This window comes from Corythoichthys intestinalis, chromosome 16 (genome assembly GCF_030265065.1).
Source record: "Corythoichthys intestinalis isolate RoL2023-P3 chromosome 16, ASM3026506v1, whole genome shotgun sequence".
NCBI lineage: Eukaryota > Metazoa > Chordata > Actinopteri > Syngnathiformes > Syngnathidae > Corythoichthys > Corythoichthys intestinalis.
In genome coordinates this window covers 3,368,089-3,391,830 of record NC_080410.1, presented here as the reverse complement: position 1 = coordinate 3,391,830, position 23,742 = coordinate 3,368,089, and the positions used below count along the sequence as shown (strand labels likewise).

Below are 23,742 nucleotides of genomic sequence, written 5' to 3'. Positions count from 1 at the left end.
TTTTCCACCATTCTTCATTATGGCGGTGAATTTGGCTTTTTATTTATTTTATTGCATTATTCAGTAATTAAAGCCAGACAAAAAATGAAAGAACAGAAGTCATACACCAAACATGATTAAATACACATGCTACGTAGTATCAGTAGCGTTGCTATCACGATATGACTATTCTTAACAGAGGACATGACGTGAGGGTGGAGACACCTAGCAACTGGAGGAGGACAGGTGAAATTGAAGGCTTACGAGGTAAATGTGCAAACAGTGTTAGTAATTTGTATCAGGACAAATCTGTGAGAATTAAACAGACGTGACCAAATGTTTTCATACCACTGGGCCAAAAACTAAGAGGCAAAATGAACTTATTAAAGCTCCAGTGTTCTGAAAACCTTTGAGGAGTATCTTAATGTTAGAGTATAACAATCAAAATTCATGTTCTATGCTTATTATTTCTTCAGTTACTGTTCCAGTTCGGAGTGGGAACCTCTTGGTACCTCACAATGCGATACGATTTGCTCACGATAACAATGGTCTGACAATATGGCGATACAACGATTATCTATACATTGGTCAGGAAATCATTGAACATCCGTTCATTTGCTGCCATCCCTCCCACTTCAAACGGATTGAACGTCTATGGCGGTCAGTGGCAGCCAACGCCAGGCAATGAGATAATTTAGGGCCATTTAAGGCCTGTTGATTTTCAGTTACTTCCTGTTGATTTTGGGGTATTTTAGGGGTCTCTTCCTGTTTATTTTGAGTTACAGAACAGGAAATGACCTGGGAATCACCCAAATGAATAGGCAGTGACTTAAACTCAACAGGAAATGACCTGTAAATGCCCTAAAATGAACAACAAGGACTTGTAAATGCCCTGAAAATTGGACAGAATGACTGTGAATGCTCTGGTTTCGAATGAACGAACGTTCCCAGTCTAAATGGATTGGGCGTCGAGCACCGTCAATGCAGCCTTAGAGTTAATTGAGACAATATTATGGTGGAAGATTTTGGTAGCAACTTGTTGGTTCAATTTTATTTTATTTTTTTAGACATTGACACCTTTTTTTAAATGAAATCTCGATTCTTGGCAGGAGCATATCGATAACCTATTGAGATAGTTGACAAAGTATCACAATACATCACCATTTCGGTATTTTGTCACACCCCTAGTTCCAGTTGTTTCATTAATTGCTAGTTATGATATTTGGTAACACTCTTTTGGTAACTCTTTGATAGTAGCGCCATAAGACTGTCATAAGAACTTCATATTTATGAAATGACACTGCCATGAGCGTTAATGAATGCTTATGACAGATGTCATTTTGTGTTATTCAGCAAACTATCTCACTTTTGAATGGATGTAAAAGAACCGAGCTGGACATAAATGGCGTTAGATACATAATTTGCCGGACGACACTTAATAACATCTGTCAGTAGCATTTATTACTGTCTATGATAGTGTCATGTCATAATTATGATGGTCTTAAGTCAGTCTTATGACGCTGCTGTCAAATAAAGTATTAGTAATACCTATTAACCCTATTAAATCAACAAACATGCCATATTGGATTATAAGCCACAGCATTCAAAATGCGGGAAAAAAGTAGGCTTATAGTCCGAAAATTAGTGTAGATTTTTGCATATTGGCCGGTCAGATTAAAAAAAAAAGGCCGATATACATATACGTCAAATTTCCAAATATCGGCAGCGCTAGGCTGATAAATCAGCCTATCTCTAGTTCAGTGGCTGTCCACCACTGCATCGGTCCATTTCATTGCACATGATGATACAGTATATGGCTTGGCTATAGCTGCTCTGCTTTGTAAACCCAGTCCAAAAAGCTCTCTGCGTAGTGTACTTGGGCTAATCTGTAAACTACATGAAGTTTGGAGCCCTTGGTGACCTCTTTGGTGCCTCAGCATCCCTCTCCATCAGTTTACATGGCCTACAGCTTCAAGGCTGAGTTGCTGTTGTTCCCGAACTCTTCAATTTTTTCAATAATAAAACTGACAGTTGACCGTAGAATATTTAGGAGTGAGGAAATTTCCTGGCTGAACTTGTGGCACAGGAGACAGTTCCACGCTGGAATTCACTGAGCTCCTGAGAGTGACCAATTCTTTTACAAATGTTTGTGAAAACAGTTTGCATGCCTAGGTGCTTGATTTTATACAACTATGGCCAGGCCAAGTGATTAGGGCACCCGATTCTGATCATTTGGATGGTTGAGCAAATACCTTTTGTAATACAGTGTATGTTGATTTGCAGCAGACAACTTGGAGGGGAAAACCACTAAATAGAATGTATCACCGGCAAGCTGAAGAAGTAGCTAACATCAAGAAATCCTCCCAGTGGCTGGAGTACACTCGATTTGACAGAAAGCACAGAAGCTCTAATCATGGTTGCACAAGAACAAGCCCTAAGTACAAGGGCCATAGAGACCAAGATCTACCGAGGCAGATCAGACCCGAGGTGCAAGCTATGCAAACTTGCAAAGATGGGCCATGCCACAGAGGGTGTCTGAAAACAATAAGGCCAAGGTTCTGTGGCATCATGGTGATGGATAAAGAACAGGAGGGAGTGACTGTGATACATGTGGCAATACCAGCTCATGCCAACATCAGGACAAAGGAACACTAGAAGGTGGAGAAGTACCAAGGGCTGAAAGAGCAGTTGGAGCAGAAGTGAAAGGTGAAAGCTAGCATGGTTCCCGTGGTAGTGGGAGCACTTGGGGCAGTAGCCCCCAAACTGTGAGAGTGGTTCCAGCAGATCCCAGGAACAATATCTGAAGCCTGAGTCCAGTCCTACAAACAGCTAAGACACTGTGAAGAACCATCAAACTCTCAGGCCTCTAGTAGAGGATCCGAGCTTGAGGATGACACAGAACCCCCCCATGAGGATGAAAGGGATGTACGCACCCTTTGGAGAGCTGAGACCTGACAGTGTCATTAATTGTTCACAACCATTGTCTGGGAAGACAAAGTGACGTCAATCTCAAAGGCTTATCTGACTTTGCTCCAACAACTGTCACCATGGGTTCTTATAAGCAGTTGTTTGGGACATTGAAACTTAAAAATAGTTGACAACCACAACGCAGGAGAAGGCTATAAGAAGATAAAAGCATTTTTAGATGCAAGTATCCTCTGCTAGGAATGTAATCAAGAAATGGCAGTCATCAGGAGCAGTGAAAGTTAAATCAAGATCTGGAGGACCCCAAAAAATGTTAGAACAGCTAGCATGATTGTGAGAAAAGAAGCCATGTTTGTTTGCACAATCCCTCCAGAAAGATCTGTCAGACACAGTGGTACACTATTCCAGTATGATGAGAAATGTGTAAAAATAAGGTCCTTATGTAAAAGTCATCTGCAGAAAACTGCTTCATCACTACACACCACCCTCACCACAAAAATCAGCGTCTGAAGTTTGTAAAAGGACATATAGACAAGCTTGATGCATTTTGGAAATGAGTTTGATTGGCTGATAAGGGTTAAAATTGAAGAAACGTATGGATAAGAAAAGATACGGAATTTAATGAATAGAACCTCTGTCCAACTCTTAAGCATGGGGGCTGTCAAAATCCTGGAAATATAATACCTAAAGAATTTTACAATAAATTTAAGACCTTAATTACACGAATTTTAATCTATGTCGCTTAGGATTTTTGAGGACCAATGAGAAACCTGTTTTTCCAATGCTTCAGAGGGAGTTTGTAAGCTACAGAAAGTAGCTACAGAAATCTGCCATTAAAGTTTTAGTAAATGATTATTTGCCAAAACCAATAGTTAATCAGTTAGAACATTAAATATCTTGTGTTTACAGTGTATTCAATTGAATATGCAGTAGGTTGAACCTGATTTGCAAATCATTCTGTTTTTATTCATGTTTAACAAAATGTCCCAACTTCAGTGGAATTCTTGTTTTACAGTGTGATGTTGGTAATGCATATGACAAAACACATGTGTAAAAAAATGATTTTAGGAAAATTGAAAAACATAAATAAGATGGCACCACACATTTTTCTGGCATTTTTTTTAACAGTCTACGTCAAGCAGTTAGTTAAAGTGCCTATGACAGCATAAAAAAAATCTTAAATAGCCTTATTATGTGAATTAGAATCATATTTTGAGACAATTCGACTACCGTAATTTCCCGAATATAACGCGCACTTTTTTCCCCCAAAATCAACTTGTAAAATCATGGTGCGCATTATAAACGGGTACATGGATGGAGACAGAAATATATATATATATATATATATAATATATATATATATATATATATATAAAAAACGATTTAAAAAAAAAATTGACACGGCCATGTTGTGTTGAAGAAACGTATGCGGCGATCCGTTGCCAACCATTACGGTACGTGACGTCACTATTTTGTTTATTTTGTTTTGGTAATACTTCACTCTGATCGGCCGAATGATTTCGTCTGTGTTAAATTCTGCTTTTTTCACTCTTCATAAAGCACAGAATTTAGTTTCTTGAACTCATTTGAGTCAACGTTTATTGCAGCTCCGCAACTCAGACCATAACAAACGTAACAACACAGACTTCCTGTGTCCGTCAACTATATCTGTCCCTCGGGAAACTCAAACCCAAATAACAATAGTTCCTATTGTTACTGTCGTGTCGACAGCGATGAGCTCTCTCGGATTTCCGACTTACGTTCTCACTTTCATTTTAACATATCAATCCATGGAGGAAACATTTATTCATCATGATGAAACGAGCAAGTTATACAGCAGCCTTTAAAAGAAAAGTCACATCTGTTTTGTTTTCTCCTGGATTCTGGTAAGTGCAAGAAGTTATCAGATCATATTATTACCGTACATACGATCAGTTTACAGTAATGTTTTGAACTACCAATGTGTTATGCCTGTGCTATGTTTCACCAGTCAGTAAAATGACATTACTGTATCTGTACACGAGCTCTGTTTTCTAGTATTCTTCTATTTAATGGTGCTAAAATTAGGGTGCGCGTTATACACGGGTACAATAATTTCCCCTAGATTTTACAAGTAAATTTGGGGTGCGCGTTATACACGGGTGCACCTTATATTCGGGAAATTACGGTATATACAAAAATTTGGCAAAGCACAGATGACGAGAAATTGGGTCTTTTAATCTGCAGTTTAGTCTCGCCTGTCATTATAGCACTCTAGCGTCCCCAGATGGATGAAGACATCGGCAGGGTCACGATTTCAGCTGATTTAGAATGCAGCCCATTGAGGGGGAAGATTCAGAATGAGGAAAATACGACAGAGAGCAGCAAAGCGTCATGATTGCTTCAGTCTCTCTATTCCAATATTTCGACAGGATATTCCGCCTATTTAAGTATTTTTCCCCAGTTGGTAAATTGCAATTGGTATGGTCATGACAAATAACAGTCTTGTGCTAAATGGAATATGAAATATTAAAAATGAATTTATTCAGTGCGACAGAGCAAAATTACTGCATAATGGTCAAAACTGCTGACTTCTTCCTCTCTCGAACGGTAATTTATGCCACCAGAGTTAGTCCGGCTTTGGTTATTTCCCTGCCCCGGCTTCGGAGACGGAGGAAAGAGCGTAAACAAAACAGGAGGCATGACAGCTAGCCGACATGCTAACCCGAACAGAGTGGCTTTTCCAAGTCTTATTCTCGCCAGCCCCCAAGTTACGGCTCGTCGTTCTGCTGCTGCCACGGCGGACTAGCAGTGCTCGTCGCCAGGAATAAACGGCGAAAATAGCCCATTCTCGGTGGCCAAACCGGCCGACGTATGAGCGGGGGGCTGCTAGCGGCCAAGCTGAGGAAAGCGCATTCTAGGCGGGCACGCGAATAGGACCAAGGGGGTGGAAGTGACCATAGCGTGTAACAAGCTGCTGGTCGTCGGCCTTGTGGCCTTCTCGGTGGACAAGGAGCATTGTCACCCACAAAATGCAAGCCACCTCCTTATTAAAACGTGTGGCATGATCCCCGTATTTGACATAATATAAAACATGTAGCTTACTCACTTCCTCATTGGTCCAACGGTCCCACAGTTGTCAGACTTGTTTTGGCCATTATCCGCAGTGAACAGAGCCTTTTTGAAACCCAAAAAGGGTCACACGCCTCTCTCTGCAGCAACAAAAGGCTGCAGCAGATTGGGCTGGCGTGATGCAAAAAATAAACGAAATAATCAGCAAAATCAGCTGAATCCGCAGTCGTTCTGCATACTGTAGTATCGGGTGTATACTGAAGATGATTAGCCCACTGACGTCACATTCGCATTTTTCGTCAATCCAGGAAGTCACTCATTTCGATGATGTGGGAATCAAAAAGTTGAATAGATATATTGATCGCTTCCACACACATCCAAGCGGTCCATTTCATTTAGGAGTATAAAATACCATGTGAAATATGAAATAAACAGTCTTTTTGCTGTCATAGGCACTTTAAGTTATTAAACTTATAAAAACAGTAATTCTTTCACAATCTCATTTTCTGAAGGCAAAATGGCACACAGGTATAATGTCTCTTGTATAAATGTAAAATATCAACTACAAAAAAAAGATAGAAATGTCTCTTCTGTGTTGAACTTTTCAAATAATGTTTCAACTGCATCAGTCGTGAATCAATCGTTCATGTTTAACTTCATTTTTTTCATGTTTTTAAAGAGTGTTGTATATGGTAATCTCACAAAACATTCTTGAATTGCAGTAATTCACATTATGTTTATATTAAGCCAATCTTAACCTTTTCAAACCGCATAGAATGTGTTAACTACATACAAATTATTTGATATACACATTGTACAGTGTGAGGAAAAAGTGTACAAATTTCTGTCTGTTATCCATCCAATTTGGTTTGATAATCAAATCAATAACTAATACCACTCAAAAACGATGCCTTCAATTTTTAATTGACCCAGTCATGAGAATTTACAGGACACGGAGGAAAAATTAAACTCCTTGTCTTTAGTAGTGGTGTAATGATTTATTGATATGGATCAATATATCTGTGAAGCAGAATGAAATCAAAATGGATACAAAGACGCAAAACACTATCATACTCTGTCCTTCTCGGGCTATTGAATGCAACTTGACTTTTTGGTTGTCTTGGAAGATGTTTTGCTTGTCCTAACAACTGTCATAATAGCCACATACTGCATTCTCGACACACTTTTGCTTGCTTAAAATTTGTAAACAAAAAAATTCAGCAATGAGAAAGTGTCATTGCTCGGCAGTTGCATGGATGAAGTTATTCTATAGCTAAGTTCATACCGCAGGTCTCAGTGCACAAATCTGATTTTTCCGCGTTTTTTAGCCTCACGTCAGGCATTAACTTGACAGTCTGAACAGGACAGGTCGATAAAAGTGGACAATTTCAAATTGGATCTAGGCCACTTTTGTATGTGGTCAAAATCTGAGCTGGGATATTTTTTTGTTTGAAATTTTTCTTTTTTCCTTTTTTGTTTCTAGTCAATGGTGCACTTTTGTTTGCTGGATGCAGAACCTAATAAAAACACATTTCACAATTTTTCCTGAATATGCCATCAGTTTTTGAGGGTTTTTTGTACTTGAAAGAACCTGCGACACATGTAAATGCTAAGAGGAAAAAAGGCATTTCTTCCAAACCTTTATTTTACCCATGTGGAGCCAAGTGTAGGTAAAATGATGTGTTTAAATGGGATAACTTTAAGCACACTGTTAATTCTTGTGATTTTTCTGACAAATGTTAAGGCTTAAAAAAAAAAAAAAAAAAAAAAAAAAAAAAAAAAAAAAAAGGCAGAATTATATGGAATTCCAAGGGGCTCACATACTATTTCTTGCCACCATATGTTTTGGAGTCGTAGTTGCAGTAACCATCATTAATAATTTTTTAAATGTTTGTTAGTCACCTGATACGGACATCCCTTGACTCATGCTGTAGGCTACTCCTGTGTTCCAAATATTTTCTGAGGGCGAGGAGTAATGTGACCCAGGAGGCGGGTTTGGGGTGGTACCCGTGTACCTGTAAATACATAAAGGCTTGATGTGAGCAAAACAAAGCACACTATTCTAGGGGGGTGGGGCAAATTTAAAAAATGTCAAGAAAATTAAATGGTCAAAATACATCACTGAATTCAAAATCATGAAAATGTAAATGATTAGATTTAAAATACTGTATAATTTAAAGGGAACCTTCGACTTAAAGACTTGTAGGCGCTAATGAGCCACAATTAATCTCTTTTACTAAAATATGTTATTAGAAACACATTAAATTTTGTCATTGATTTAACAATCTAAAATATTTAGTACATGTTTTGACCTACGGAGGGTGCCATATTTTATGGACGCTTGGGGTGATGATGTAGATTGTCACTATCACTCGACGAATACTGCCGAGTTACTGCAATTCCTTCTACACGGCGAGACGTCCAACACATGCGCTCATCGGTTTAAAGCGGCACGTACTTACCATTTCTGTTTTTATTGGGTCCTTTATTACCTTTTCATTGCCTCGAAATACTTTTTGCATGTGTTTCCCTCTCATACTTTTAAGCATTATTTTCTTGTGGTAGCTTTAACACTTGAAGTCCCAGAGAATTCTTGTACTCCTAATAGTCCCAAGCAATGGCCGATTTGGCCTCTACCCCGGAAAAACCCAGAGGTGGCCAAAATGACCCAAGTGCTTTTAAATTGGAAAGTCGTTGTCCGACAGACAAGAGCCATTCATATATGGGAATATTAGGAGTATTTGTGTTGGGGAAAGGCCGAATCGGCCTTTGCTGGGTTTTCTAGTGTTAAAGCAGATTGTTGATCTGTTGACCACATTAGTCACCTAGCATATTTAAACCACCCTTATTTGATATGACTACATGTAAGTATTTCCTTAAGGCATCTTTTAGTATGTTCTGTTTGTATTGTTGTTTGTAGTAATTTGGGTGTCAAATTGGCCTCTTGTAGCACGTTTCGTCGGGGTAGCACATTTTGGCAGAACAGTTTTTTTTCCCGACTCTCGTCTCGTCTCATCCGTCTTTTATGTTCATTTTGCTTTTGCTGCTCGTTTTGTGAGATATCGACAATGGTAAATGGCGTCATGTTCATCAATGTTCCTCTCGGGTTCAAACTGAAATGGTTGAACAAATGACATGTTTATGTCTCTGTATGTTTAAGTCACACTCTGTAAGCCTGGCAGCGTAACCATGTGATGTCACCGCCCTGCGACGTCAACAACAATGGTGACGTACTAAACTAATTTTACAAACTGTATAAAAACGAAAACATCAAGAGGGATTACAATATCAAATTCTTTTAACTCATAATAACATATATATATGGCAACACTCAGCTCCTATTGGTGCGTGCGATACGGCAACGCGCCGCTCCGATTGGTGGAGAAAAGTGAGCTTGACCCCTTTGCTGATTTACTGAAGGAATATTCCGCTGCCAATCTTCGCAAGCGCTACAGCATGATTAGCCAACGTCGGTCCTCGAGGGTCCTATCCAGCTTGTTTTCCATGTCTCCCTCCTCCAACACACTTGACTCAAATAATCAGGATCGTTAACATCGTCCTGCAGAGCTTACTGATGAGCTGATCATTTGATTCAGGTGTTTTAAAGGAGGGAGGAATGGAAAACAAGCCAGATAGGGGTCCTCGAGGACCGGAGTTGGCTACCCCTGCGCTACAGTATTAGTTATCTAATTTTAGAACTTATATGATCCAGTTAATTAAACAAACAAAATTATTTTCTGTACTACTACTACTACTACTTATAATAATAATTCATCTTGCTTTAAGTGTATGCATATTTATTCTCGAATTAATAACAATTCTGACCTTTCAAAGCTTTGTAAAGATTAAATATACTAATTTATTGCTTAAAATAAGTCTTTTAAGCTTAGTTTCAGCTCGCTATTTTTTTTTATTTCAAGAAATCTGAGTAAAATTTACTTGACGTACTGGCAGATAATTTCACTTATTTGTTGTAGATTTAAACTGAAAACAAGGGAATGTAACTCATTTTAGAGAGGTTTTGGCAGAGCAGCTACTCAGACACAAAGAATAGGAATCTTGAGTGTTCTTATTGTCTGTACAGTTTTAACGTGGGTGTTTGATATACTGTACTGGCCTGGAACTCCAGACTCACCGCGGTTCCGGCTATAGAGTCTGGGAGCCAGCTCCTTATTGGCCTCTCGAGCCCGAACGAAATCGTCTGTGCAATCATATTCGTTTATTTGCGTGACGTGTTCTTAACGAGCAACGTCACTCTTGCACGTCGGAAGTAGTCTCCACAGCAACACAGATGACGAACGGGAGAGCCGAGAATATGTTCCTGTCCGTGGTAAATTCAGTTTTAAATGACCAAAAAGACATTGAGTCAACAGTCTGTCTCGCGCTAGCCATGTTGGATTAACTCCGTTCTCCACTCTCCTCGTATGTTTACTTCTTCGCGCTAGAGTTTGTCGCTTTACCAACGTCACGTCCGCCTGTCGCTGATTGGTCCACTCCGCTGTCTGTTTGCTGTAGCTTGCTCCGCCCTGGGAATTTGATCTGTGGAGCAGTCTCCAGACTACCAGTATAGCTGGAACAGCGGCGAGTCTGGTTTTCCAGGCTAATACTGTACTCCCATTGTGGTTGTTCATTGCGCTTTATTTATTAACTCACCCATGGACCTTACCCAGACCAAAGCAGGACTCTTCCCATGGTTAAAGCAGGACTCTCACATATAACATAGTACAGATCTCTTGAATAACGAGATTTTGGTCTTTTTCATTTTAAGTGGGCCACATCATTTATATTACAAGTAAACTAATGAAAATTGCTGCAGTAATTTCATTCGTTTAATAAGCCATGTAACTTACTATGATCCAATGTTTTGAACAGGTGTGATATTGGTGTGTTGCCAGCGTGTACACATCTGATGTTGCTGATCGTGGTCCGCAGTGTGCTCAGGGAAATTGTGTGTCTACTCAGACACATGAAAAATTGGCGGGAACATTGGTCCCAAGCTGATCGCATAGTCTCATGCTTGCTCTCTCCCTCATTCAGCTCTTTGTACGTCAGAGAGTGAAATGTAGTTGCTTATAAAAGTCATCATCATCGTCGGCGGTCACTCGTGGTCAAGCATGACTGTCCTCCTTCTTGGTCCTTCTGGGTCTTCAGGGGGGCATAGAGACCGATTCTGGACCCAATTGTTCTGCTGCAGTGTGGGCAGGGGAAAGTTGTTGTGGTGGGTTTGGGTTGGTCCTGTTTGGAGGTCGCTCTCTCTTTCCTGAGTCTGTGTATTTAAACTCCCAGTGTCTGTTCATTCCTTTGCGTATTGTCGATGACAGTATCCTGTCCAAGCCCTTGTGTTCCTGTTCCTCTGATTTAGTACGTTTTGATACAGTTTTGGTTAGTACTCCTGAATTTTGTTTTAACCCTGGCTTTTTGGTCCCAAGACTTTTTGTTTGTACTTTGTGTTTTTTGTTATTTATCATTCAAACATGTTTTGAGTTCTCCGCCACCTGCCTTGCTTCGCAGTTGTTTCCCTGCATCTGGGTCTACCTTGCGGCCACACCCTGACAGAGGCTGGCTAAGTTAAAAAAAAAAAAACTAGGGCTGTCAAAATTATCGCGTTAACGCGCGGTAATTAATTTTTTAAATTAATCACGTTAAAATATTTAACGCAATTAATGCACATGTCCCGCTCAGACAGTATTCTGCCTTTTGGTAAGTTTTACAGCAGGCTTTTTGTGCTGTCTAACAGCGAACTCTTGTGGTCGCTTTGCGATATGGTTTATTTTTTTTCTTGCCAGTTCAATATGGCTGCACGACGTCTCGGGCTGACGCCTACGTTGTAATGTTGTGCTTATATGATCCTTGGACAAGATTTGTCCGTAAGTATGGTTGTTGCAAAGAATGAACAGATTATGTTAGTAAGCGAAATGTTCTATTTTTTGTATGAGACGCTTTTTGTTTATGTTTAGTGAACCTGTATAGCGTGCTAAGCTAACGTTGTTGCTAATGCAATGCTTGTGTACTTTTTTTTGTTGTAGTTTTACGACGGTCTAAAGAGGACAATGGTTTGAGGCTATTTTATTAATAAATCAGATGAAAAAGGGAGAAGTCTGATTATTAAGGCGTCGTTCACTAGCTGTCTAGCTTTGGAAAAAGTAGACCCTTCGGAGTGAGGACAGCATAGACAGATTTAAATGACAGTAGAGTGAAATGCCCACTACAGTCCTTATGTACCGTATGTTGAATGTACAGAGGGGAGAACAAGTATTTGATACACTGCCAATGGGTTTTCCCATTGGCAGTGTATCAAATACTTGTTCTCCCCACTGTATATATCCATCTTGTGTCTTATCTTTCCATTCCAACAATTTATTTTACAGAATATATATATAATTTACAGAAAAATATGGCATATTTTATAGATGGTTTGAATTGCGATTAATTACGATTAATTAATTTTTAAGCTGTAATTAACTCGATTAAAAATTTTAATCGTTTGACAGCCCAAAAAAAAAAAAAAAAAAAAAAAAAAAAAAAAAAAAAAAAAAAAAGACAACAACAAAAAAACTCCAGACATATGTTAGACCACCCAGATGAAATTTAATACCTCCCATGTGAAATTCAATGGCATGTTTTAAAAATAGCAACATATAATGCTTATTAAAATTAACATATTAAAAATAAGACCTTGTAAGACTTTTTAAGGATCAGCGAAGACCATAGTATACAAGAATGGACAGCATTCCTATTTCGTAACCTAAGAAACTCTCCTCAGTCCCCAGACGAAAAGGGTCTTGTCCCAACTTTAACATTTTTCATTAAAATTGTATATTTTCAGTTTCAACTTTTGATCCTTCATTTATGTTCTATTCTGAATAAATATTTCAATTTGGAAGTTCGATATCATTGAATTCAGTTTCTATTCACAATTTATACAATGTCCAAACTTTTTTGGAATCCAATCTGTTATCAGGTGTGTCTTATTGAGCAGAATTTAACTTGATTTAGTTACAAACTCACCTGAAAAAGGGGTTCTTTAAATCCAACAGGTTGCTGGACTTAGATCCAGTCTGGTCCACCTGGGCAACAATGCTGATGTCGTAACTTTGCCTGTAGGGAGAGATTTTCAAGTGTCACTTGATCAAGGAATACATTAGGGCTGCAGCTATCGAATATTTTAGTAATCGAATAATCGACTGAAAATTCTATCGATTAATCGAGTAATCGGATAAAACTTTTTTTTTTTTAGGTTTAGAGCAATTATAAATATAGATGACAAAACAAGACATTTCATCTAATATTGAACAATTTTCAGTCAATCAATGACTTTATTTTCGATGTACATTGTTGAAAACAGCAGGCAATGTGACAAAAAAAAGACTAATTCACTGCTTTCACTCCAAAAACTTTTAGATCTTATAAAACATATATATATTTCTTACCTAAAAATGTAATTACGCTTGATAACACACATCACTTAAAATTTAGGTGTTTTCCCCACGTGTTTCAATTAGAATTTCCACTTGTGTCAAGCTATAAGTTCTACTTAAGTTTTAAGTTATTCTAAACTGTATGTCATGATAGGATTTTGAGTTTTTGCAGTGTTCAAAATAAATATGCTGTATCGGAGCACATTTGGCACCAGTAGTACTTGGTGTTTTATCCAGCAATGACTACTGAGCTCAAATTGACAGTTAGCATTATTAAGTTTTTATTTTACACCCTAATCACTCTACAGCGCTGTTTTCACAGATTAAATAAAGCCTGTATGTAAGAGTTAGCCACGCATCGACAGTAGTCATAATGAATAAAAACCTAGCCCTCCGCAGGGATAACGTTACGTTAGCGAGTGACAGAAACGTTAATCTTATTTATGAGCGCTGAGAAGTGTACTGCTTTAAGATAGCGGCTGTTTTATTAACGCCACTGAGTTGGTCATTTCGCATGTAGTTCTACGTACATGTGATATCTATGACCCCCATACAGACGCTACACCACGTTGCAACATACAGGCGTAGTTTTTAGCAACGTTGGCGCAGTTTGTAACGGCTGTCGACTGCAGTAAAGTATTTTTTTTATTGCTTCTTCCTCTACGCACGTGACGTCAGGGCGTTGTCCAGCATTAAAAGTAGTCCGGGAAACACGTGATGCTTAGAGCTGTCAAAATTAAACGATTCCTTGAGGTGAATAAAATTACTCGGATCAGTTTTTAAACTCGAGTTACTCAAGTTGCTCGAGTATTCGTTTCAGCTCTAGAATACATACTTAAAACTAACCAGCTCCCCCTTTTAGTCAATGTGTGATGTCATATTATTATGTTTGCAAGATTCAGTGCCAGCGTCAATATTTGCCCTCTTCTTAATGTTTTTTAGCCTATATGTCTCACACACACACACAAAGGTTTCAGTTCATCAAACCAATCTGAATATCACACACAGACAATACAAGGATATCCAAAATGCAGTTTTTAAAATACAATTTTAATTAACAAGGGGAATAAAGAATTCTGACAACGTAACCAGTGAACCAGTTTTGGCAAAGCAGAGTTAAATTTCACCACATTTGTTAAAACAAGTGCAGTAGACTACGAGATCTAAACAACAAACACATGATGCCACAATCCAAAGAAATTCAAGAGTAAATGACAAAAAAAAAAAATATCAGTCTGAAAAAGGTTACAGAGATAATGTTGGATTTTTTTGTAGTTTGAGAAATGAAATGAATTCCATCCTAACACTATTTCACTGACACGGCAGTCTCGGCTCTCTACAAGCAAACTGAAGTAGAAATCATGTCATCCCTGTCGAATGTAGACAGAGTCGCCGTTACGTGTGACGCGTGGACATCTGTAGCCACCGGATCGTTTGTTACAGTAACTGCTCATTTCATAACAGTTGAGTGGGAGCTGAAAACACACGCGCTTCAAAACAAGAGCAATGCATGAAGGCCACAAAAAGTGTTAATATGGCTGAGCTGCTAAGCGGTGCTGTAAATGAATGGAACATCGCAAAAAAAGATGTTTTTGTTTAATATGTTGTTTTGCTGTAATGGTATGTCACTGCCCAGCTGGGTAACTTTAGCCATCTGACATGCTCTACCCAAACGCTGAACCTTGTTTTTTCAACTGCATGAGTGAATGCACAGCGCAGCTTAATTTCATCTGAGCACGTGGATCAACTCCTGTTCTTATACAAGAACACGGAATTTTCTCAGTAGCTAAACACATTTGATCTGTCCTGCATATTGTTGAGGTTTGGATGCAAAAGGACTTTTTTTTTTTTTTTGTACCTCAGGGAAACCCGTTAATGTTAAGTTAATGTTTACGCAACTAAAAAGCAGGAAAGCACTTTTTTTTAAGCCATTTGGATTGAAGTAGTATTACACATTGTCTTTCATTTATACCTGTGTGCACGTTTGAGTAAATAAAAATATATTTCTGCAAAATGCTACGATTTATTCTGTTGAAGAATGAATAAAGTTGCTGATTCAGACAACTTGAGTATTTTATTTACTGTTTTGAACTGTTAAACTTGATACTGAAATAGTAGGTTATTTATAGGGTACCACGGGTAAAAAGACATGCAGTTTTTTAAAGATAAATTTTAGTACAAGTTATAATAATTTGATATTAAAACCCCTCTTAATGTTTTCATTTTAATAAAATCTGTAAAATTTTAAATTAAAAAAATAAACTAGTAGCTCGCCATTTTTGTTGACATCGCAGGGCGGTGACGTCACATGGCCACACTGCCGTATTCACAGTGCCACTCTTTAATCATGTAAGGTAGTGATTTAAATACATCACAAGGTGTCGATGGTCAGTTTTAAATTAATAAGAGATCAAGCCAATGAGTGCAGTTTGTCCCTCGACTGACGCTAGTTTCCTGTTTAGTGCGGATCCATTGTGATTTACGTTCATTTGAGTGTTGTCTTCACAACCTACATACCTGTCAACTTGTACAGTTTCAGCATAATTTGTACAAGTAAGCACCGACTTTTAAATGTGTACGCCGTACGTTAAAAATCTGTACGTTTTTGTGCATTACGTTTTTTTTCATGCTATGCTAGATATCACATGAACATAGAACTAGATGTGAAATGACAGACTCGGCGACTTTAGTAAACAGCCGCCATCTTAAAGCAGTAGACTTCATCCAGTGTATTTGTTGAGCTAAATGAGTTGCTAAAATGTTTAAATAGAGTTTGACCAAAGTTTTATGTGTATTTTGCATATCTATTTTGATTGTGAATTTGTGAATGCCACTTCTCTTTGCATTGCTGTTTAGCTGTGTGAGAATAGGGCCTCATTAATACAGGTTGAAGCACTTCTCTTTTTCTGAACATTTTTTGAGCGATATGAATATTATTTTTGTTGTATTTTCACAATATGATACTTATATTTGCTGTATGGATTAAAGGAAAACTACGGCGTCAGTCAAGGGACAAAACGCATTCGTTAGCTTGATCCCTAATTAATTTAAAACTTATCCGTTGACACCTTGCGGCGTATTTAAATCATTAAGTTACATAATTAAAGACTGACAATTTTTTTTTTTTTTTTAAAGAGTGACACGTGGAATTTCAGCAGCGTGGCTATGTGACGCCACACCCCTGCGACGTCAACAACAATTGCGACGTACTCCTTAAAATTTTACAATTTTTATCGAAAGGAAAACATTAAGAGGGGTTTTAATATCAAATTATTATAACTTGTACTAAGATCTTTTAAAAACTACATGTCCTTAATCCATGGTTCCCTTCAAGCCTGAAAGGATTTTTGTACAATTTTTGGAACTAATGTACAAAACATTAAAAACAGCTTAACGCACCGTCATATATGATGTTTGGATCTTCTCACTGTGAAGCAGGATCACTAACCACTGCGCCATAGGGTGCTGTTCATTAATATTCAATTTATTATTGAATAGTAGCCTCTGAATCGTAATGGAATCGTTAGGTGCCCCAAGATTCCCCCATCTAGTCACAATGTTCTGTCTCCGTTCCTCCAACATTGAAACAAACTGTCTGTGGTTCAATTTTCTTCCCCTCCCCAAACTAGTAAACACAATGATAGTAAGAGGGAAGATAGGTCAATTAGGGTGCGACACGGCAGGGTGATTACGCAAGAAGTGTTAGTGACGTAGTGGGGAAACCAGTATTAAGATAAATCACCTGAGGGCATTAGTGAATCGACAACCTATTTCTTACCGTTTAATTGCTAATTTTGGCACAACCAATTATATACAGGTACCAGTGTGTGTCTAGTGATACCTAATCTTGAGCGAAACAACTCAATGGTGTTTTAGTCGTGCAGTGCGCACAGCTGCTTCACAGAAGCCATCATACAAGTTGACAATATAAATGGCCCGTTTGCCCGGATGTACTTTTAAAACCATCAGGGCCACCAAAATAATGCGTCGATTTAAAAAAAAAAAAAACAAACAAAAAAAACAAAAAGTTAAAAAAAAAAAAGTCGATAAAAAAAAAAAAATCTCACTTCACACTAATTCTCAGTGCTTCCGTGTTTTGTTGACGTGACGCTTTCCCGATCAAAGACAACCTTTACAGTCTATGCAGCCAGCTGTTGCTCTCCGTGAGGCGTAAACACCTCGTTCACTCGCTCACTCCTGGGTTTATTCATGTTTCTGGTTGGGTTACTAATGTTCCAGGTTGGTACATGCCACACGCTAGTTTGTTAAACGCCGACGTTACCCAAAAATAATAAACTTGAACTAAAATTATAAACTTTTAAGCGCAAAAACTCCCTAGTCATGTGACCAATGACTCAAAATCTGTGTGCGATGACAGCACTCCACTGGCTGCATGAGTTAGGCTACACCTCGTTTGTACATTATACATTATATATGATTATGGAATAGGAATAGGATTATTCACATGAAATTCATGTTTCTTCACCGTTTGGCTGCACTTTTTATTGAATCTACCGCAAAAAAATACATGTTATTCAAGCAATTGTTCTTTTCGTGTTTATTGTGATCAATAACTTACACATTGACCTGGGCCAGTGGTTTTGATAATGGGGCCAGTGTACTTCTATTTCCCTGATTGTCTACAACTGCTTACCACCCCTGAGAAGAGTGTATCCAGTGTGCCAAACACCCTACGCCCTCACCAGAGATGGTACAATACACTTAAACCCACGATACAATGCACCTTGATATGGCAGGGTCACGATGTTAAAAAAAAAAAAAATATATATATATATATATATATATATATATATATATATATATTAGGGCTGTCAAAATTATCGCGTTAACGGGCGTTAATTTTTTAAATTGATCACGTTCAAATATTTGACGCAATTAACGCAGATGCCCCGCTCAGACAGATTTAAATGACAGGACAGTGAAACGCTCTCTTGTTAATTGTGTTTTATGGAGTTTTGCCGCCCTCTGCTGGCGCTTGGGTACGACTGATTTTATAGGCTTCAGCACCCATGAGCATTGTGTAAGTATTTATTTACATCAACAATGGCGGGCTACTAGTTTATTTTTTGATTGAAAATTTTACAAATTTTATTAAAACAAAAACATTAAGAGGGGTTTTAATGGTAAATGGTGTTATACTTATATAAAACTTCTATAGCTTGTACTAACATTTTTCTTTTAAGAACTACAAGTCTTTCTATCCATGGATCGCTTTAACAGAATGTTAATAATGTTAATGCCATCTTGTTGATTTATTGTTATAATAAACAAATACAGTCCTTATGTACCGTATGTTGAATGTATATATCCATCTCGTGTCTTATCTTTCCATTCCAACAATAATTTACAGAAAAGTATGGCATATTTTATAGATGGTTTGAATTGCGATTAATTGCGATTAATTAATTTTTAAGCTGTAATTAACTCGATTAAAAAATTTAATGGTTTGAAAGCCCTAATATATATATATATATATAGTGTAATTGAAACGTATTTATTGATAAGTTGCAGATAGGCATAGCGATTCCATAAGGAAATAGCGTCCACTTAGCAGTAGCATCTACCTAGCATTAGCATTTACATAAACAACCAATAGGCAAACAGTCCAATCCAAGAAACAAAAAGGACCGTGCCCTCATTTAAATATAGTTGTGTATACTTTCACTTTTATTTAAGTATTTATTCATTCATCTTTAAATTTGGCAGCTTTGTTCCTATATATAGTGATCCCTCACCCCTTATAAAACCTTATATGCATATGTATATTTTGAGAGGTGCACGATAATTATCGGTCCGATAATAGGAATTATGACGTCCTCCCAATAAATCCGGTAACATTATAGTATTTTTGACCTACAGGTGTTCAAAAACTCAGGTGAATATACAGTACATTGAAAAATTATATATATATATATATATATATATATATATATATATATTATCGGTCATTGTATCGGTATCTGCCTTGAGGAGCAGGAAGTTATCAATATCGGTATCGGTTCAAAAAATGGATATCGTGCACCCCTATATATTTTACTAAATGGTTCTTAGGCACTGCAAATTTTATAATTATGATATAAATAAGATATATATAAAATAATTTTTTATACAAATTGAAGATTTGTATATCTGTAAATGCTTATGATATAAATAATATATAAAATATCTTTTTATACAAATTGAAGATTTGGACATCTGTAAATGCAAATATCTTAACATTTCTATATAAAAAACAGTTTTGTTTTTAAATTAAAAAAAAAAAAAAAAAAAAAAAAAAAAAACATTTTTGATTGACTGAGGGCGCAAAATTTGAAGCGGGAAGTAGCGAGGGATCACTGTATTGTACATCTATGCTTGTGGGTTTTTAAATTTCCTAATTCACAGACAATAATCATACCTCTTGTTGGCCACTAGTAGTGCAGTGCCGGATAGTGTATCTCCAGCCTTTGTGAAGAGAGGAGACTGCAGCAAACAGCGAACCTGATACCAGTGAGTAAGTGGTTCTGTAGGCGCAGTGGACAGCCATACTGTCATACTTTCGGGAGAGAGCAAACAATGAGCTTGAATGAGGAAAATAAGAAAGATGTGGTACAAATCTAAGGACTAATAGCTTGGTTACACAAAAAAACCAAGCAAAATTATGCTAGTCTAATTAGTATGTGACTTACAGTGATCCCATAAATGCCACGTCAAACCAGAAAGCCAGACCATGTACAAGGCCAGAGTGCATCATGTGGAATTTAAAGGGGATCTCTATCCTAAAGGATCATTTAAGGAAGGGAATAAAAAATATTGTGAGATGTTGAAATAATTTACATTAAAACATCACATACACACACTTATAATAAATGTTTGAGTACACACCTGTAAAGATCCTCTTCTTTAGCCTCCAGAAAGTTGACTGTATATTTGACTGACTTCGCCATCAGGATGCGGATATCAAATGTGTCCTGTGGATGGACATTCCATGAAATAAAATAGTACAAGATCGCACTGCAAATTTATAACGTCTTAATCAGATAATTTCTACTAAATCTAGACGAATAATTTACTCCATCTTGTTTTGAGTAAAGAAAAGTGAGCAGATTAAGGTGTCATATTATTCCACTAACTTGAAGTAAATATCACTATTTTTCTTATGCCCATACATCAAAAAGTTCGATTACACTGAAAACAAGGGAATTTAGCTAGTTTTAAGGAGGTGTGTTTTTGCAGTGTGAACAAATCATGCAAAACTATTGAAACCATAACGCTCAAAGATCTGGTAACAAAAAAAATAACACGTTCGAACGCACCCATTTTTCAAAATGTATGATAGACATGTATTGCTGCCCAGTTTGAAAACTAAGGTTTTTTTTTTTTGAATGTCTTTTTAAGTGTAGCTCCGGTGGTCAGCAGAAAAAAAAAGTATACAGTGCCTTGCAAAAGTATTCGGCCCCCTTGAATCTTGCAACCGTTCGCCACATTTCAGGCTTCAAACATAAAGATATGAAATTTAATTTTTTGTCAAGAATCAACAACAAGTGGGACACAATCGTGAAGTGGAACAACATTTTTTGGATAATTTAAACTTTTTTAACAAATAAAAAACTGAAAAGTGGGGCGTGCAATATTATTCGGCCCCTTTACTTTCAGTGCAGCAAACTCACTCCAGAAGTTCAGTGAGGATCTCTGAATGATCCAATGTTGTCCTAAATGACCAATGATGATAAATAGAATCCACCTGTGTGTAATCAAGTCTCCGTATAAATGCACCTGCTCTGTGATAGTCTCAGGGCCCAAGTACACCGCATGCGTGATTGTTGCGTTTCCGGTCCGACTCCGGTAAAAAATAGCGCCGGAGCCAATCCGTTCCCATTATATCCTATTGTTCAACGTATACCGGCCGCGTCAGTGCTCCGGCTTGACTGCGAACCACCTCCGGCGTGCCGCATGCCCGCCGGATGGTATAGGCTATTTTCTATTTTTGCCGGACACGCATCCGGCAAAATGGGCGGAGCTGGGCCTGACGTCAAAAGCCCAGGTGCCTAATCACGGTTTAAACACGAGCGAAAATGGATGATGAGCGCTTCATCATGGAGGTGGAAAGCCACAAAGTGATATACATGCAGCAGATATTACTATAAGGACACCATTAAAAGTGAAACTGCAAAGTGTCCTATTATGTGTGTTTTTCTGCCAATGATATCAAACACGACGTGCTAAGCAAAAAAAAAAAAAAAAAAAAAAAAAAAAAAAAAAAAAAAAAAAAAAGACAGCGTATCTGGAAGTGGTTCCACTGCAGAAATTCTCGTGCCCCGCGTACAAACAATCTCGGTTTGTATACAGAGTCGAGGGGGGAAAGTACGAAAGAGAAAAAAGAGACGAAAGAGAAAAAAGAGACACCCACAAGTTTCAACCTGGTGGTCTATTCAAGACGTTTCTCTTTCTTTCCTACATTTCACTTGACTCTTCATAGAAAAAACAACAGTTTGCGCTGGCCACATGAATCTGCAGTGTTGGGACACCAATTCCAAGTACGCTGTTTTTTTAGTTCATGTCGAATATAATTCGCTATCCATTTTATAAATATGACAGATTATTTATCAGTTGTTTATAACAGCTCTATGAGATGTTATGTGCCATAAATTTTAAATGTGCACAAAGATATAAACGCACCGACACAACCAAGGGCATAATAGCCCCCCTTCCCTCCACACACGGAGCCCTGATCTCAACATGATGCAGTCAATCTGGAATTAAGAGACAGACACAAATAAAATATTGTAGTGTCTCCGGGGCTGTCATCGGTGGGTTAATTTATGCACCAACGCGGGGCTGTCATTGGTGTGCTGGTGCACCAGCGCGACGCTCCGATTGGTGGACTAGATAGCGTCAGTGTAAATACAGTGGGGAGAACAAGTATTTGATACACTGACAATGGGAAAACCCATTGGCAGTGTATCAAATACTTGTTCTCCCCACTGTAGTTGTTGTTTTTGCATTGGTGAGGTGGCGGGAAGTTAATAAAGAAAAAGAGGAAAAAAGGCGTTGAAGCTCGTGTGTTGTTTTCGCGGCCAAACTTCCGCTTAGCAAACGTTACATTATCAATATGCAAGAAAAAAAATGTGCTCTCTCTCTGCTTCTCTGATGAGTACATACTACAGACTCTGTGTGTTTGTCGTTGATTTAAATGGCACATGATCGCGCGCGATCACGCGAGAGCTCACGAGGGGACGGAGTTGGCGGACCGCAGCCGTGCAGCAGCCGGTATGATTTGCCTGTTTTTGACGGACTGCGTGGCACGCAGGCAACACTGAACCGGACCGGAACCGCAACGATCACGCATGCAGTGTACTTGGGCCTTTAGGGTTCTGTTTAAAGTGCAGAGAGCATTATGAAAACCAAGGGACACACCAGGCAGGTCCGAGATACTGTTGTGGAGAAGTTTACAGCCGGATTTGGATTCAAAAAGATTTCCCAAGCTTTAAACATTTCAAGGAGCACTGTGCAAGCCATCATATTGAAATGGAAGGAACATCAGACCACTGCAAATCTACCAAGACCCGGCCGTCCTTCCAATCTTTCTTCTCAAACAAGGAGAAAACTGATCAGAGATGCAGCCAAGAGGCCCATGATCACTCTGGATGAACTGCAGAGATCTACAGCTGAGGTGGGAGAGTCTGTCCATAGGACAACAATCAGTCGTACACTGCGCAAATCTGGCCTTTATGGAAGAGTGGCAAGAAGAAAGCCATTTCTCCAAGATATCCATAAAAAGTCTCGTTTAAAGTTTGCCACAAGCCACCTGGGAGACAGACCAAACATGTGGAAGAAGGTGCTCTGGTCAGATGAAACCAAAATTGAACTTTTTGGCCACAATGCAAAACGATATGTTTGGCGTAAAAGCAAAACAGCTCATCACCCTGAACACACCATCCCCACTGTCAAACATGGTGGTGGCAGCATCATGGTTTGGGCCTGCTTTTCTTCAGCAGGGACAGGGAAGATGGTTAAAATTGACGGGAAGACGGATGCAGCCAAATACAGGAACATTCTGGAAGAAAACCTGTTGGTATCTGCACAAGACCTGAGACTGGGACGGAGATTTATCTTCCAACAGGACAATGATCCAAAACATAAAGCCAAATCTACAATGGAATGGTTAAAAAATAAACGTATCCAGGTGTTAGAATGGCCAAGTCAAAGTCCAGACCTGAATCCAATCGAGAATCTGTGGAAAGAGCTGAAGACTGCTGTTCACAAACACTCTCCATCCAACCTCACTGAGCTCGAGCTGTTTTGCAAGGAAGAATGGGCAAGAATGTCAGTCTCTCGATGTGCAAAACTGATAAGAACATACCCCAAG

At 38.4% G+C, this 23,742-nt stretch overlaps 1 protein-coding gene across 5 annotated transcripts in view; it reads right to left on the bottom strand.

Annotated features, from left to right (window-relative positions):
• Positions 1–23,742, bottom strand: part of carm1 (coactivator-associated arginine methyltransferase 1) — a 78,202-nt gene that overhangs the window by 10,190 nt on the left and 44,270 nt on the right. For all 5 annotated transcript variants that reach the window (XM_057861011.1, XM_057861008.1, XM_057861010.1 and 2 more), the window contains exons 9-13: positions 20,259–20,344; positions 20,063–20,152; positions 19,792–19,929; positions 12,964–13,053; positions 7,858–7,970 (exon numbers count right to left, since the gene is read on the bottom strand). In XM_057861011.1, coding sequence (XP_057716994.1) covers positions 7,858–7,970; positions 12,964–13,053; positions 19,792–19,929; positions 20,063–20,152; positions 20,259–20,344 — 517 coding nt within the window. The remainder of the gene's footprint in view (positions 1–7,857; positions 7,971–12,963; positions 13,054–19,791; positions 19,930–20,062; positions 20,153–20,258; positions 20,345–23,742) is intronic.